General features: G+C 34.4%; 1 protein-coding gene across 8 annotated transcripts; it reads left to right on the top strand.

The window, feature by feature from the left end:
* Positions 1–2,383: 2,383 nt before the first annotated feature.
* LOC121971480 (glutathione gamma-glutamylcysteinyltransferase 1-like) lies at positions 2,384–16,647 on the top strand. 8 transcript variants are annotated; one of them, XR_006109147.1, is made up of 12 exons: positions 2,384–2,565; positions 4,724–4,880; positions 5,251–5,489; positions 7,173–7,336; positions 7,907–7,958; positions 8,061–8,117; positions 8,895–9,122; positions 9,203–9,682; positions 12,638–12,728; positions 14,586–14,801; positions 14,953–15,180; positions 16,288–16,647. XR_006109147.1 is itself a non-coding variant. In XM_042522774.1 (12 exons), exons 4-11 carry the CDS (start codon positions 4,757–4,759, stop codon positions 12,725–12,727), a joined length of 1,434 nt encoding a protein of 477 aa, XP_042378708.1. In that variant the 5' UTR covers positions 2,423–2,565; positions 2,945–3,024; positions 3,105–3,359; positions 4,724–4,756; the 3' UTR covers position 12,728; positions 16,288–16,647. The 8 variants fall into 8 exon arrangements, 4 of the variants coding, with proteins under 4 accessions (XP_042378706.1, XP_042378707.1, XP_042378708.1 ...); XR_006109148.1 differs by lacking the exon at positions 16,288–16,647 and adding an exon at positions 15,302–16,266; XM_042522774.1 differs by lacking the exons at positions 14,586–14,801; positions 14,953–15,180 and adding exons at positions 2,945–3,024; positions 3,105–3,359 and having other exon boundaries at positions 2,423–2,565.
* The last annotated feature ends 920 nt before the right edge of the window (positions 16,648–17,567 follow it).

The following is a 17,567-nucleotide window of genomic DNA, read 5'->3' as shown; positions in this document are numbered from 1 at the left end:
GAAGTACTAGATAATCAACTCTGTATTTCAATATTGGCAAACGTTCAAAGTCAAGCTATGTTACAATCTAATGAGTTGAACTAAGTGTACAGGAAAGTCTTAGTGATCTTAGGTAAAATGAAAGTCCTAGTTGAGGCTTGGCAAAAGGTAGAAAGTCCTAGCTACGATTAGGTAACAAAGTCCTGGATCATGGGATTAGACAAAGACTTGACAGGTCTAGGACGTCGGGCGAAATCCCAGGGTCGAGGACACTAGGTGAAAGTCCTAAGAGTCGCGAACACTAGGCGGGAAATCCCAAGGTCGAGAGCACTAGGTAAAAGTCCCGAGGTCATGGATGTTGAGCAAAAGCCCAGATGATTTGAAGGATAGGTTTGACAAAAGATAATTTCTCCTGAGAGAAGTAGGTGAGAGTGTGTTCCCCATAGAGGGAACATTAGACATTGACCCGACATAGGGTTTCAACAAAACTCAAAGTCAGGACCAGACAGTTCAAAAATTATCAAATAAGTTGCTATCTTCATTTCCATATTTGCTTTTGTGCTAACACTCATGCAGGAAAGAAGATGTTGCAAAAGGGTTGTCCAAGCTCCTGGACCAGGTCCAGGCGCCCGGAGGTGCTTTGGGCACCCGGGTCAGCAGTGAAGAGGAGCACCCGGGTGGCTGCCGGGGCACCTGGATGGTCCGAGTGCTCGGACAGGTCCAGGCGCCCGAACAAGCAAAAGACTAACCGATCCATGTCAGGGGTTCAGGCGCCCAGACAAGGATAAACTTCTGCCCACGTTTGCACAATCCAGGTGCCCGACAGGGGATTCAGCGCCCGGATGAGGCTATAAAAGGAGGGTTTGACCAGCACCTTCAATAGAACATTCCGAACGACTTTCTCTCCTGCGTATTGCTTCGGAAATGACTGTACGATGCCCAAATGTTGCTCTGATGACTGAAGGCTCGCAACTTCAATTCTTAAAGTTGTCGATATAATTTTATTTACAATTTTTCAATCATTGTAGTTCTTAATACTCAATTCTTATAATCTTATTCGAACTACTAGTGAATTACTCATTGAAAGTACTCAACGAGTGTGAGCCTTGGAGTGGGAGTCATCACAAGCTCTGAACCAAGTAAAATCAACTTGTGCCATTATTTTCTTTTTCTTTTTATTTTCGCTACCTATTATTTTGATCGAGTTTTAAACGAACATAAAAAGTCATGAGCGCTATTCACCCTCTCTCTAGTGCAACGATCCTACAAATCTAACATGTCAACCCAATCCGAGTCAACATGAAAATATCAAGTTAGGGGTTTTAAGGTTCTAGTTAGATTAGATTAATCCTAAATATGACTAGAATTTTTTTTTAGCTTCATGTTGATCCAAATTTAGGATAGAGAGTGGAGCTTGAAATTTGAAAGTTATTTTGTGATACTTGACAGCTCAATGACTTTTTGATTTTATATTGATACCAAAAATTTTCAATATGTAATATTTATTTTATAAAATATTTGAATTTTCTAAATAATTATTTATTTTATGGAGTAACTAATAATTTAAATAATTAAATTCTTAAATTTAAATATTTAAACTATGAAATATGACCTCGACGGTGCATTGAGATCAAACGTCTAGTTCCCAAAAGAGAATGAGACAATCACATAGACAATAAAACAATGATTGCTCGAGGTCATAATATATTCAACACATGTATGTTGTTCTCATACACGAATCACATTAGTTCAATAAACCATGTCAGAAAAAACCTCCCATGATATAGATATATTTATAATTTTTTAATAATTATGATTCATTATAAATTAACCTTCAAAGTACTCAACTCCCATGTAAAATTTAAATCCTTTTCACAATAAAATCTTAGAATATTCACATCAGTTATCTTATCTAAATATTGTATTTTAAATTTTAGATAAGATAATTAAAATTTTTTTACATAAATTATCCTATCTATTTTCTAAATTTAGATTTGATGAATAATAATTCTCTAAATTTACAGAATGAAACATCTATTTAAAAGTAAAATAATATTTCTTTTCAATCTTTCTCATTTCACTCATTCTTTTCAATTTCTCTCCTTCCATTTATTTCATAGTAAAAAGTTAATATCTAAATTTAATAAAAAAAAATTATTTATTTTAAATTTTAGATACGATTATAAAAAAATTAAGGTGGATGCTGTTAGTCCATCCATCTATTTTCCATTCAGACTTCTAATGTCAGGAATTTCTAATTTATTTGAAATGATTTTTTATTAATTGTAAAAAATATGGAAATTATTTGTAATTGAAAATGAATTATTATTTATTTGAAAAACTATTTCTAAATTATTATTATTATTATTAAATAAAATTTAACAACCAACCGGCGTCCAGAAAATCAACAAAATGAAGACCGCGTGCAGCCACGGACCCGCGTAGGCGAGCGAGGAAGGAAGCGGGCGAGAGCGATTCGAGTGGGAAGGCGACTGAAGACCGACCGACGCCATGGCGGTCGCAAGCTTTTACCGGAGAGTACTTCCTTCTCCGCCGGCGATCGAGTTTCCCTCTCCCGAAGGAAAGGTGTTCTTGATCACGCCTTTACTTGTACCCCGCTTCCAGTTCTTGATTCCAATGGATTTTGCGTCCTTTGGTTGTTGGCACGGACTGATTAATCTTTCACCTATTTGCCGTTTGTTTCCGGATACATTTGGGGTTCCTACTTTTAATTCATGGATGAGTTTGATAGTAAACGTTTTGGGGTTTTGGTACTATTTATGCCCATGCATGAATGATGCGCATCTGATGTTTGTTCGAATTCATCGATAACAAATTTGAAGGATTGATAGGGTGAAAATTAGTTATTACTAGTTAGTGAATTTGTCTAACATTTCTTTCCCCAAGATAATTTCTTTCTTTTCCATTTCGTTTCACTCCGAGTTCACGTGCTGATGCTGAACAGACTAAGGAACTAGTTGAGCATGGTCTTGTGCTCCAGAGAAAGGGCCTAGGTTTGGACCTCCAATAGCTTTTAGGAAAGTGGTCTGATCCTGCACCCAACATCGTATACCATCTTTATCAATGTTTTTTTTCTTTATGAGGAGCTATCTTCCAAATTTCAGGTATTTACTATCCCGTTGTCCAAGTCAAAGATACTGAATAACATACAAAAAGCTCCTGTTCTCTCCAAGTTGAGAAAAACAGTGCAAGAAGAGATTGGTGCACTAGAAAGAAGCTACTTGGAACATTATAGAATTACCTGAAAGGAAGACAACAGTGGGATATAAGTGAGTTCTGATAGTGAAGTGCAATGCTGATGCAAGCGTCAACCAGTACAATGCAAGACTTGTTGCTAAACACTTTACCTGGACATATAGGTAATAGGATAGCCAAAAATATATAGTAAGTGTGCTTTTATCATTAACATGGGCTCTTAATTGTCCTCTACAACAGCGAGATATGTCAAATGCATTTCTGAATTATGACATACACGAGGAAGTTTATATAGATTTTTCTCCTGGTTTTGTAAAGGAAGGTAACTTTGTGTTTAGATTGAAAAATCTCTCTACTGAAACAATTTCCTAGAGAATGGTTTGAAAAGTTTGCTCAAGTGTGGTAAATAGACATGAGTTTATATAGGTTCGATCAAATCACACACTCTTTTAGCACTTTATATAGGTTCAAGAAAAATTTTTTATTGTTAAAGTGTATGTAGATAGCATAGCATAATTATCATAGGGGATAATTATGAAGAATTAGGTTTAAAGATGCCTTGCTGTTGAGTCCGAACCAAAGGATCTTGGGGTTCTGAAATACTTCCTTGTATGGATGTATCTAGAAACAAGATTGAAATTATCATTTCATAAGGAAGTACATTCTTAATTCCTCAAGAGACATGCATGTTGAGTTGCAAACTAGTTGATACACCTATAGAGTCAGTGGTTGCAAGAAATTGTGCAGAGGCTGAACATGGGCATTGGTTCATAATATATTTGAAAGAATATGATTAGGGAGGCTTCTAAATGAACTAAAAGTCCCTAGCAGCTCTCTTGTAAAGTTATAGTATGATAACAAGGCAGTTCTAAGTGTAGCTCATAATCTTGTTCATCATGACTGAAGAGAACCTGCAGAGGTTGACCACCATATCATCAAGGTGAAAATTAGTAATGGGAGCGTATGAACGACAGATATTCCCATCAAGGAGCAGATAACTAATGTTCCATGGAGTCTTCATAGACCAAATTTTGAAATTTGAGTGAGTTCTAGCTTGATTGGGAGGGAGGGAGGGAGGGAGGGAGGGAGTGTAGAGTTCCTTGCCTTTTTATGGAATAATTTGGATGATGTATTCCTAACATTCTATTTGGAAGAAGATATTCCCAATACTTTGTTACTTTTTGAAGATGATGGTATTTTCATGATCTATATATGTTATAACCCCTTTCTATAATGATCATGAGAAGACAATCATTGTCCAAAAATTATCTTCATACAAATTTATCTGTTTTATGGCAAGTCTTGTATAGGTATTACAATTCTTACCATAGCATGCCAACTCAAATTATCTCAAACTAATGCTTGAGCAAATCTAAATGATCATGTTGACTTAATAATTTTTTGTGTGCTTTAGCTTTTCAGGAGGTCTTTACCTTTTGTGCTAGGATAGAACATAAACTTTTAACAGTTCCTAAAACCTTTCTTTTCAAGCCTATTGTAATACTTTTTCTCTTTGGGAAACTTTCAGAGATTATTCTGTGAAGCTCTTCAAAATGGAACTATGGAGGGCTTCTTTAAATTAATTTCTCACTTCCAAACCCAGTCAGAGCCTGCATATTGTGGGTTGGCCAGTTTATCTATGGTATTGAATGCCCTTGCTATAGATCCGCATAGAAAATGGAAAGGTACTAGTTGTTTCATTAATTAACACTGAATTTGTTAGTATTCGCTTCCATAGTTTCGTTTCTATATAAATCATGCATTAGTTGAGAATTTTTTTTTGAATTAACACAAGTTTTCATCTTTGATCATTTTATTTTGAAATATATTGGCCATGGGTTAATCTTATTTCCTGTATCGAATAAAACAACTTTCTCATTCCAACTATATAACAATCGCTACACAATATAAGCTATTTCATATTTGGTTTTAAGCCATAATATAATTTGTCTGATGATGCATTCGCAGAAATTAAACTAACACAAGAAATTTTTTATCATGGTTTTGTATCATCTAGTTAATTCTTATTTGAATAGTTTTTTGTTGACAATTTAGGTCCTTGGAGATGGTATGATGAGTCCATGTTGGATTGTTGTGAACCTTTGGAGAAAGTTAAGGCTGAAGGTATCACATTCGGTAAAGTGGCTTGCTTGGCTCAATGTGCAGGAGCTAAAGTCGAATCTTTTCGTACAAATCAATGCAACATTGATGATTTTCGTCACAATGTTATCAAATGTTCTTCTTCAGAAGACTGTCATCTTGTAGCATCATACAGTAGAAAACCCTTAAAACAGGTATCTTTCTAACTTCAAAAAAATATTGGCTTAACCAAATTGGAGTGCTAGTTGTGCATATGCGATGTGAGTAATATGGCTTTCGTGAAACTGCATGAGATTTTATACTTAAAAGAAATTATGCATTATGAATATTTTTCCCAATGTTGATGCAATATCAATTTCTCCATTGATGGCATAGGCATACACTCGATTCAATAAGGTTGCTTACATTTTGCTTTACAAGATTACAGGGCTTGTGTACCGCCTATAACCAGACATAGGATAGGAACAAACCTGGCACCAAGTGTCCAAGCTTTGGGTTGTCTTTTTAATTTAATTTTTTTTTTCATTATATAAAATATGATATAATATATATGACGGTGAGAATTTGTGTTCTATGTGTAAACTAGACGATATCAACCGATAACTAGCTGCATGATGGGATTTTCTTGACTTGGTCCATGGCTGTTGGCAATTACACACTATAGTTCTTTTTGTTCTACTTGGGTGAAGAAGATGAAAATTCTACACAGGCAGCTTGGTAGTTGGTCTGATGTTATCAGGTTGCAAGCATTAAAGAAGGCATCCTTTTTAACCTCTAAATTGGGAAATTTTGCTTCCTTAGCTGGAAGCAGCCTCTTGCAAAAAAACAAGGTAAGGCTGCGTACAATGGATCCTTCCCCGGGACCCCGCATGGCAGGAGCTTCGTACACCGGGCTGCCCTTTTAGCTGAGATTCATGCTCTATCTCCTATGGCGGAGAAGACTTGTCACTTATCCAGCTCGAGCATTGCCAACTTATGTCTGGCAGAGAAGGGCAAAAGTTCAGTGGGTTAGAAATGGCAATGAGAATTTTTATATACAAAACAACAACCAAACTTTATCCCACTAGATACAGTTAGCTACAATCAGAATTTTTAGATATTTATAGAAAATTGTCAACATGAAAAGAGGAGGAATACTATGTCTTCAACATAGGGGCTCCAAGATCAGGAACATATAGAGGTATTTTGCAAGCTTTCACAGTTCATTTCAAAGGCATATGAGAGCTCCTCAATATTGTTATTGCAACTAAAATCCTCACCATTCCTTGATTTAGTTTTCTACACATTATCATCAAGTTGTGTTTATCCCAACTATTTTGAGGTGTCTTTCATAAGTTTTGAATAATATTTAAGGTGTGTCTATTTGAGGGGAAGGGAGCCCAAATAAAAGGAAAGGAGGATGAAAACAGTCAAATTCCCTTGCCTACCTCAGTAGTAGAACAGAAAGGAGGAAGAAGAAGTTCCTTTTGCTAGATTTGGTTTTGTCCAGAAGTGGACGGAAGAGGCATGAAGGCATTGAAAAGTTTTGAGAAGACTAGTTAAGGTTTAAATTTGTCATTTTCTCTTAGTTTTCCTTCATCTTTTTTGAATAAATCAAAACCATGGAGACCTATAACCTCTCTCTTCTGTCCCCTACTCCTTTCTCTAGCACTCGTCCTTTCTTTCCCCTTCCTCCCCTCAATTAGACGCACCCTTAATGCTAGCTGTCTAGGCCTAAAACAACCTTTAACTTTTTTCATTAGGCTCAGAACTAGCATTGACGGTTTTTATTTCTATAGTGTATCAGGAGCTATTTTGGACACTAAGATATTTTGTGCTTAACGTATTATTGTTGCAGGGTGAGGAATACTTAATATTTGTTTTTGTTTCATTTGCAGACTGGGATTGGTCATTTTTCACCAATTGGTGGATATCATGCAGAAAGTGATATGGTACTAATCCTTGATGTAGCTCGCTTCAAATATCCTCCTCATTGGGTTCCACTTGCGCTTCTTTGGGAAGCAATGGATACAATTGATAATGCAACTGGGCATCGTAGGGGGTAAAATCCTACATGCTTAACAGAGTCTTTGCTGATCAACTTTATTTCCTTTCCTCTTGTTATTTGCAACCTAATTGTAATTTTTAAATAAAATTCCACACAAGCATTTCCATGTTAAATAAAAATATATTAATCACACACATGGCTTGAAAAAAAACCTCAACTTTTATGAAACCAAATAGTTTTTTGGCTCCTAACTTGTGGATCAGTATACGTGTATACAATCAGAAAGCTATCCATCATGAATGTCAACCAGTTATATTTGATTTATTCACGCAGAATGACCTTAGTATACAATACCAGTCAATGTTCTAAGACACATTACATTAATGAATATAGTTGATGAATTGTATGATTCTGTTACAAGTCAGCAGAAAAAAATCACCAAGATATATGTGATTGCTTAGTATTATATAATATTTATAATATGTACAACATAATTTCCTCGATTACTCTGTTAGTGATGTTTCTAGTTCTACTTTGCTACTAAGACAGTGCATCACTTTATTCATATTTCTCATTTTTTAGATCTAAACCCAAATATCATTCATCATTTGCCTTTTTCCCCAGGTTTATGCTTATTTCTGGTTATGAGAAAGCACCATCATTGCTTTATACACTGGTAAAGAAATTAAAGCTGCATTTGACTAGGAAAAAGTTTTCCACTTATTTTATTTTTTCTTCTTGAAGTAAATGAAAACTTTTTGTGAAATGTGTTTTGTAGGAATATTCAAAGAAAATAGGTGCAGTCAAAATAAAAAAAGTGAATTTGTTTCTAGAGGTTGTCAATCATCCTGTGCAAAGAATTTTTCAGAGAAGTCAAAATGGAGCCTCCAAATGAATCTCTCTTCTTTCATTTTCAGCATTTGAATACCCTATTTTAGCTTAACCTTCCTTTCCTGTTTTCTCTCACAAAGAGATGATAGTCTCTTTTCTGTGAACACGTAGGTTTGTCAAATAGAACTTAGATATCTAGTAGAACTGTAGTAGTATGAGGATGTTTCTTAGATAGCTTCAAGCAATATGTTTCCAATTGCAAACTCATATAACTCCATTGTCCTGTTTAATAAGTACCTCACTGAATCTATATATTGCATCTGCATACGTATGATTCATGCTATCATCAACCTGTCAGCATATAATTGGCAGTTGCCTGTGCACTTGGACTGTGATGAAGAACACATCATATTGGTTTGCTAATAACCATTGCACCATAGACAATTAATATATTAATGAGGAAAATATGTATGTTTTAATGAGTGAAATTAATGAATATGTGTCCGATTAGGCCTCATGGGAAGTTGTTCATCTAGGTTTACTGATTTTCTATCTTCATGGTTAATAATTTTGTGTAGATTCTGTAATATCTTTAGAGCTGCTGAGACGAAAGCTGGCTGAGCATTGTCAAATACTTGATTAATGATATACCTATTCTTTAAAGTGTGAGGATCTAAAAAATGTTTTCATCTTCAGCCTCATGGAAAGTTGTTCATCTAAATTTAAATGATTTTTCATCTTCATGATTAATAATTTTCTGTAAATTCTGGATTGTCTTTAGAACTGCAGAGATGAAAGCTGGTTGAGCATTGTTAAATATTTGATTAATGATGTACCTATTCTTTTGAAATCTGAGGACCTAAAAAGTGCTTCCCAAGTTCTTGATTGTGTGTTGAAGTCCTTACCTGCATGTGCTGGAGATTTTATTAAACAGATTCTTGAGGTTAGGAGACAAGAGGAAGATGGATCTACCTTGAGCAATGAGGAGAAAGAGAGACATGCTCTGAAGGTCTTTCTTCCTTTACTGCTACTCCCATCTTCTCATTGTGCCACACTTCTGATCTTCCTAATGAACATTTTGAATTCCAGGGAGAGATACTGAAGCAAGTTCATGAGACTGTGCTATTTAGATATGTAACAGACATATTATCATCTTCAATCACAAATGACAATCTTAAAGAGGATATTGTAACTGTATGTTGCCAAGGAACAACCTTACTTCCAGGAGTCTCAGTGTGTAGAACAAGAATTGGTTTCAAAGCTACAGGTGTTACATGCATGAAGGCCAACAATGATAACCTAACAGCTATCTCTGGTATAACAGTTTCAGGTGGCAATGAACAGGGAATTAATATATTGGAACCTGTATCAGCATCAGTGGCGGAGAGCACTTGCAGTTCCACATTTGATGTACCTGTTATTGTACAATTAGCAAGTAATGCTGCTATAACTGTGCTACTATTGGCTTTACCTGCAAGCACATGGTCAGGGGTTAAGGATGCAAACTTGCTGGTTGAAATTCAAGATCTTTTTTCAACTGAGAATTTTGCTAATCCTCTTCGGAATGAGGTTTGCTTCTCTTTCCCTGGTCCCATCTGTATGCAAATTTATGTTGAAAGAAGATGCTTTAGACTTAACTGGTTGCACCTAATTTAGCTACTACAATTAGTATTCCATCTCAAGTTTATACAATTAGGTCCCAGAGTCACTTGAAGTAGAGTTTAATACAAATGTAGATTGCCAACATTGATTACATTTGAAAGGGATAGCATTGGATTATTCTATATTTTATATGATTCTAACACGATGCCTTTTTCTTTATTGCCTCAAGTGGGATTAAATGTATACACCCATATATAATTATTAGCACAAACTGGAATGCAAAGATTGTTTGATTTCCAATTTTCATAAAAGTTAAAAAGATTAACAAATAGCAAAGGCACTCACTGCAGATATTGAAGATACTAGTGCAATAGTTATTATCTCTCCCAAATTTTGTATCACGCTAAAGTTGGTGACTTGTACTGTGCTTAGAAAAATACTCCTGAAAGAATATGAACTTTCTTAATCTCATTCCGCCTAAAGATAGCATAGGACATTGGGGTTCATGAAGATGAGTGACAAATGGTGAAGGGTTGCAAAAAAAGAAAGATTAGGTTGTAGTATATGTTGATGTGGCATAAATAGTAAAAATTCAGGAGAAGTTTAGTAAAAGTTGATATGAATTTGGGAGACAAGAAGATGTTAGAGGGAGAGATGAGCGAAATTTCAATATATCCTAAGTGAAGAGAAAGAGTACTTGAAGAAAGAGCATGATCAATACATCTTTTAAGACTTTAATAGATGAATAGTGATAAAAGTGTTGCAACAAAAATTAAGACTAGAGTTGAACATCTAAAATGAGTGGGAATAAATGTTGGGAGGACTAAATTTTCATTCACTATAAGGGATAACTTCTCCAAATAGACTAAGTAAAAGTTTGACATTGACTCGAACAAAAGAAAGATTTTTTGGAAAAACAGATAATATCTAATCTTATTTTAAATCATGGTTTAACATGTTGTTTTGTGCGAGGTGAAATTGGTTGTTCTGCTCGGCACCAGCACTGCATGTTGTCGGGGGGTCACAGATAGGGCTATAAACGAGCCTAGCCAAGCTCAAACCAGCCTAGGCCTAGGCTTGAGCTCAGCTCGACTCGATTTATGTTGGCTCAACTCGAGCTTGAGCTCGCTCAAGCTGGTAGAGTTGAGCTCGATATTTAATTATGGGCTTAAGCTCGAGCTTGAGCTCAATTTTTTTTGGTTATTTTTTTTAATAAATAAATTAATATACTATATATTATAAAAAAATATATTATTACTTGCTCATTTGGCTCGGTGAACCACCAAGCTAGTAATAATTAGGCTCGAGCTCGGTCAACTTCGAGCTCAAGTCAAGTTTTAACCGAACCGCTCGCGAGTGGCTCACGAGCGGTTTGGCTTATTTACATCCCTAGTCGCGGAGGCTGCTGCGATACAGCAGCAACCTCCGTAGGTCGAGGCGTCTCAGAGGAGTCCCAAAGGTTGCCACGATCTTGTATCTACCTCCGCAGGTCGGGGCATCTCTACGAGGTTGCAAAGGCCCGCAGGCGGCAAGTGTAATGATGCAGAGAAGGAAGAAACTTATGTTAATTAATATTTAACCGTAGCTTAATAATTTCAATCAACTCTTAAATATAATATGATAGCTTAATCAAAGGCTAATAATATTGTCCCATTATATATATATAAAATAATTTTTTTATTTTTAATTTATCATATGGAGATATCATTGTCTCATATTTGTTTTAGAATTTTAATTAATATATTTTATATTTAAAAATATCGAAATCATATTAGCACAATTTGATGCCGAAACGGTATCGTTCTGGTCATAAACCAAACTTTGATATGGTTCAAGATTTTAAACCATGTTTTAAATCAAATGAACAATATATTAAAAGGCAAATGAAGTATGAAAGATGATGGTGAAATTAGGAATCTTTTTGTAGCCATGTTAACACAGAGAAAGGGAGGGTCGAGAGGGGTGGATAGATAGAAAATTAATGTGGTCAGGGGCGATAGGAGGGAATCCTGTCAGCTAAGATGTGTAGAGGAGGCTGAGATATAGAAAGAAGAGGATATATGGGATGGAGCAGAGGTGGCTTCGACATATCAAATCTACACTTTTCTTTTGAGATGATTTGAAAAAAAAAATCCCAACTTATGACTTGTCTTGCTCTGGTACCAAGTTTAGTGGGATAAAAATTATATTATTTTGACAGAAGAACATTATATTAAATACACCCCATGATCATAAGAAATTAATACTTGGATGTGAGACTAAATCTAGATATCCAAATGCCTATTAATTTCAACATCCTTCATTGTTATGGTGGATGTAAACAGATATCATTGTTGCAGTAAGGACCTGAGGTAAGGCCATAATACCACAGTATCTTCTCTATTTCACATAGTAGTATGTTTTCTTTTTAACCATTTTCTTCTATTCCCATTTCTTTCTTCTTTTCTTTCACTGCTTTACTCTTTCACCTCCTACTTTTAAGGTCAAGAGATTGCTAAGAATTAGTTAATTATACTTGAGTCTTATTATGCTAGTGAAATTTGGTCAGATTTTAGTTGTGTGGAAAAGCAACAAACGGAATTTCTGATCTTAATAGCTGATACTTTGCAGGCATTGTAGTGTTGTTGACATAGAAATTGTATGAAGCATCGTAAACTAGTTGATGAAATTTTACATATTGTCATTTGACTCATATCAATATAGTCTTATACCCTTATAGTTGTCTCTTGTTTTCATTGACCATTATTTAAAATTTTTGCACTGATTTAGTATAACTTAGAAAGAAATAAAGGTTTGGCATGGATTGTAATCTAATACAATGTTTTTATTTGTTAGACTAAAATGGATTCTTTTGTTACTCTTGCTCTGACATTTTTTAATCTGGTGCCACTTTGGAATTTGACAAACTTGAATACATATCAGATTCTGCACTTGCGTCAGCAGTTCTATTTTCTGAGAAGGTGTGCAGATGAGGAAACAAGTGATGATCTAAAGTTCCCTGTTTGCCCATAGCGTGAGTGCTTTCAATCTAAGTTTATTCCATAGAGAATATCAAGCATGATACTTAATCTTTTTGATATTTAAATTTCAGTTATTTGACTAGACATATTTTCATTTTTTCAGCTCTAGTATATTTGTTGATGGCAAAATGTTAATCAGAAAGAAGTACACACAACCAGGAACTATTGTGCCTTTTGTTTAATGAAGTTGTACTCTAATTAAGTTTTTTACTCCACTTCAGCTATCCATTATTTATGTAAGCGATCATTTAGAGAAAGGGCTTTAACTAGCTTTTCATTAAATTCTTCATAGCTTGCTTCCATCGCTTATTATTTAGAATAGTTTCCATCTAGTAATTATTAAAGTGAATTTTGGGTAGACATTTAAATTTTGTAAACAATTTTCAGGCAAAGGTTAGTGAAAGTTTTGTTTTTTTTTTCTCACTTGTTCTTTTGATTGTCATTCTTCTATGCAAAAGTTAGAGATCTTGGTCTAGTGGTATTTTAGTTGACTCTTTAAAAAAGACAAATTGCACATTAAGGTGTTACTCTCTTTTTTTCACATGGCATCAAAGCCACAAGGGCAATGAAGGTTTTCTTTCAAGATCCTTTTGAGAAGAAAACAATTGGCAATCACTATGGATTTCAATAGCCAGTGGCGATTTTAATCACTCCAGCCAATTACAAGATTTGAAATAGTTGTAGGAAGTAATATCTTGTAGGTGAAGACTGATGAGATATGATTGGTGGAGCTGCAACCAAGACATCTGAAGGTGATGGCCCAAATGCTCTAAAGAGGTGGGAGACATTAAATGCAACTATGGAATTTGAGTTAAGGAGATTATCTCTCATGATGTCTTTGAGCAAATAATTAGGTGCAAATTAACTTTTGAGATTTGCATAGTCTTGATGGATTGCTCAACTATAGGAACTTGGCTCATCTTCAATATTTAAAAATCCAATTATCTAATACAACACAAGATGATCTTTAGATTTCCCAATATTTGTTGAAGGTTGAAATTTATGCTTGGAGATATCACTTTCAGATCTGGAAGAGGCTATAACAGAAGCATGAATGAAGAAGTATATTATTTCTGCTCTTCAACAAGAGTATATTCTTTTCATCACATTTGTTCAAGGGTGGAAAAATGAACCTTCTTTGGTGGAGTTGTAGAATCTTCTTGCATCTAGAGTCATTAGCTTATCAAATGGTGGACAATTTTCTTAGGGTCGGTGAGGGAGAAGCATTTATTCCTAACAACGGAAGAGCCTTACTCAGAAGAACGGCAAGAAGAAGGTTGCTTTCAAAAGGGGAATTGTCTTCCAATGAAAGTGGCAACAAGAAGATTAGTGCTATTGTTGCGGTAAACTTTAAACTTGGTATAACATGAGAGATTGTAGAGTCAAGCTCAAGGAAGGAAATGTTGCAAACTATAAGATGGTCCCAAAGAATATGCCAAATGTTTGATGATAGAGAATACAATAAAGGAAATGCTATGAACAACGAAGTTGATTCCAATGAAAAATATGGCCAATGTTTCATGACAGAGACTACAATGCTGGGAGGATTATCATCTATAAATTGTGATTTTAAAGATGATTGAATTATTAATTTTGGTTACAAACAATATCTCATTGGCGATGATTCTAAAATTCACAACTCTTTATCATTATGAAGGAAATGTTGCAGTAGTCATGCCAAACAACACAATCCATCAAGTGGAAAAAGAAGTGTTCTGATTCAATCTTGATTGCTACCATGTCACTCTTAGGAGTTAGGTCTATTATCACGTGTTAGAAGAAAACTTTTTTTCCGTGGTTAAAGCACTAGTTGTAATGTATGTTGAATATTGTGTTCTTTTGGCCTAAAGGATATGAAATTTCGTGGAATATCAAAGAGGTGAAGGTGGACATTATTCGCGTCTGCACGCAGGTCAAGGACACATGTTCTTTCAACATCCACTATACATGTTGAGAAGATAAGCAAAAATGACACGATAAATATTTGGCAGCAACAATTGGTCATATTAATATGAACTAGTTGAAGAAATGGTGGACGAGAATCTACTCAAAGACTTGTAAATAAGGTATGCTATATGCAACTCATGTTATTAATCTGATTGTCCAAGGTAAATATGAAGCCGCCTTATGAACTTATGGTTGGATAGAAGCTAAGTGGCAACTATTTCAAGGTCTTTGGTTCTCCATGCCAAGATTTTAACTTTTATTCTGAGCTAGGGTTGTAGTTCCCTTCCACCAGAATGATTTGGTGTCGGTCCTGTGTTGGGCACGCTGATCTGGGGTGTTGGAGGCACTGAGGAAAGGAAGGAATAAAGTAGGAGCAAGAACGTGTCATAGACCTCTCACAAAACTCTTGGGACTTTGCCAGAGCCTTGTGCACTTCATATGAAGTTGTTGCTGTCATCGTGCAAAGTCATCCCCTTTAAGATCTCATAGAAGCCTCAGGTAAAGTCATTGACGTTGTCATGGTGCCATCTTGAGCTTGTTTTGTGTGTTGCTCTGCAGACAAAATAATATACTTCCCCGGACTGAACTGCACAAAACGAATTTTGTGTCAAACTTCTAGGTGAAGCAAGTTACTTCATTGATTATGATGAAATGAAGAAAGAATTGAAGTGCATGGATAGAAAACATATAATTGTTGATCCTTGAGATGTCTTCCGTGAGGCTACTTATTCCTATCCACCAAGGTTTATTTTGAAGGATAAATAATGGAGGGAATAAAAGTGATGACCTCATGTGTGATTTTGGAATCATCCTCTTCACTCGGTACTTCTTCCTTTGATGTGATCGGAGCATTTTAAACTTTGACGTCGTGTTTTTTTTTATTGAAAAAGGATGAAAGTGCCTTGAGAACATTTAAAAGGAAATGGGCTAAAGTAAGTTGTTATTGAGCTGTTGACTTGTTATGTATTTATTTATTTCTCTGGTCATTTAGATGTTCATGAGCCTTCTTATTTTGAAGAAGCAAAAAGTGTTAAAAGAATGGAAGGAGACTATAGATGAGAAAATGATCTCATACCAAAGCCTAAGGGTGCAGATTCCGTCACTTTCAAGTTGGTCTATAAGCTAGAGTATAAGGCGAATAAAATATAGACCACTACAAAGTAAGACTTGTCACATGGTGAAAACTAAAGGAAACTTTTAGTCCTGTTGTCAAGATGACATCAATAAGGACGTTGAGAATTCCTTCATATGCCATGAGATATAAAAGGACAGTCACAGAGTAATCTCCTGGCTAGAATACTCGACTATAATATCTCAAAGCCTTAGTTTAGCTTGTTATTTCCTGAAGTTGCAAAGAGGATACTCGACTATGTAAAGAGGCTAGAATTTGCAGAGACGATACTTAACTATGTAAATTCAACTCTTTATTTTAGCTTGTTTAGAAGGGCGGTCAACTTCTTTTGCACATATTAGTGCAAAAGACGTATAAGTGCTTGTAAATGTTTTTTCCCTCTTGTTCTTGTCAAAAAATCAGCTGTCATTTTGTTGCATCTAGTTATAGCTGTTGTGTAGGATATTTTTGACAAACTTGTGTGCAAATGGCAGGTGGTACGCTTGCATCAACAACTTGATTCCTGAGATACCTATCGATGAAGACGCAGTTACTTCAAATCTAACCTTTGGGAAAGAGGATTTTGGACATTATTTAGAAACAATCTGCTGTGACTAATAATTCATCTGGAAGAGAGGAATCATACGAGAGAAAAATGACTCAGTATTGGAAACAATCTGCTATGACAACTTGTGTTGATAGCAAACTGTTGGCCATTTTGATTGCCTTCACTCTGTTTTCTCTCTTATGAAGAGAACTGCATACTAATTGAACGAGTAATGATTTGTAATTCGACTGTCATACTAACTTAAACTTGCATAATATTATCTATTTGGGGAATTAGTTTAGATTTACAGTTAAGTTTCTTTGATTCTTTATTTTAATCAGACTACACGAAATGCAGTTTAATATCCTATGCATGGTTATTAGACTAAATGATCGAGTATTTCCAACTAAGATGGTAAGCAAATCAAGTTTTACCTTGTTAAAGTTTGTTTGATAAAGTAATTGAGCAAAAATTGTTGAAATAGTTGTTCAGGTTTGGTATTTTTTGTTTTATAAATTTGATTTTAGTTAAGCTTGGCTAAATTTGTCCAGCTTGTGTTGTTTAAGCTTAATGGATACGTAATTGCATGAAATCAAATTGAGTATAAAATGGATTAAGTCGGTATTTTTTGTTTTATAAATTTGATTTTAGTTAAGCTTGGCTAAATTTATCTAACTTTGTGTTGTTTAAGCTTAATTGATACATAATTGAATCAAATTGAGTTTAAAATGGATTAAGTCGTTGGAATGATTGTTTAAGTTTAGTTGGATTTTTTTATTATAAACTTATTTTAGTTCAAGATTAAGTTTAGTTTATTTAGATATCATCGAATTCTTAATTTCATTTTATTTGATTATTTAAAATTTTTATATTTTAAATTTGTTTAGTTGGTTAGTGAGTTTGATATTATATATATATATATATATATATATTTATTTATTTATAGCATTTTTTTGTTTATTAAAAAGTTTAATAAGAGTTTTGATAATTGTAGCATTGTGAAATTTCATTTTGTTTGATTGTTTAAAATTTTTATATTTTAAATTTGTTTAGTTGGTTATTTATATATATATATATATATATATATATATATATATATATATATATATATATATATATATATATAGCATTTTTTGTTTATTAAAAAGTTTAATAAGAGTTTTGATAATTGTAGCATTGTGAAATTTCATTTTGTTTGATTGTTTAAAATTTTTATATTTTAAATTT

This window comes from Zingiber officinale, chromosome 4A (assembly GCF_018446385.1).
Source record: "Zingiber officinale cultivar Zhangliang chromosome 4A, Zo_v1.1, whole genome shotgun sequence".
In the NCBI taxonomy this organism is placed as follows: Eukaryota; Viridiplantae; Streptophyta; class Magnoliopsida; order Zingiberales; family Zingiberaceae; genus Zingiber; species Zingiber officinale.
The sequence above is the reverse complement of the archived record's forward strand: the minus strand, read 5'-3'. Positions and strand labels throughout refer to the sequence as shown.

What these genes read in the sequence shown, in the direction of transcription:
- LOC121971480 (XM_042522772.1), top strand. Translation starts at nt 2,491, where the DNA reads ATGGCGGTCGCAAGCTTTTACCGGAGAGTACTTCCTTCTCCGCCGGCG. An exon ending in TCCGCATAGAAAATGGAAAG is followed by an intron (nt 4,881 to 5,250) that starts GTACTAGTTGTT and finishes TTGACAATTTAG; the next exon opens with GTCCTTGGAGATGGTATGAT. An exon ending in CATCATTGCTTTATACACTG is followed by an intron (nt 7,959 to 8,060) that starts GTAAAGAAATTA and finishes TGTGTTTTGTAG; the next exon opens with GAATATTCAAAGAAAATAGG.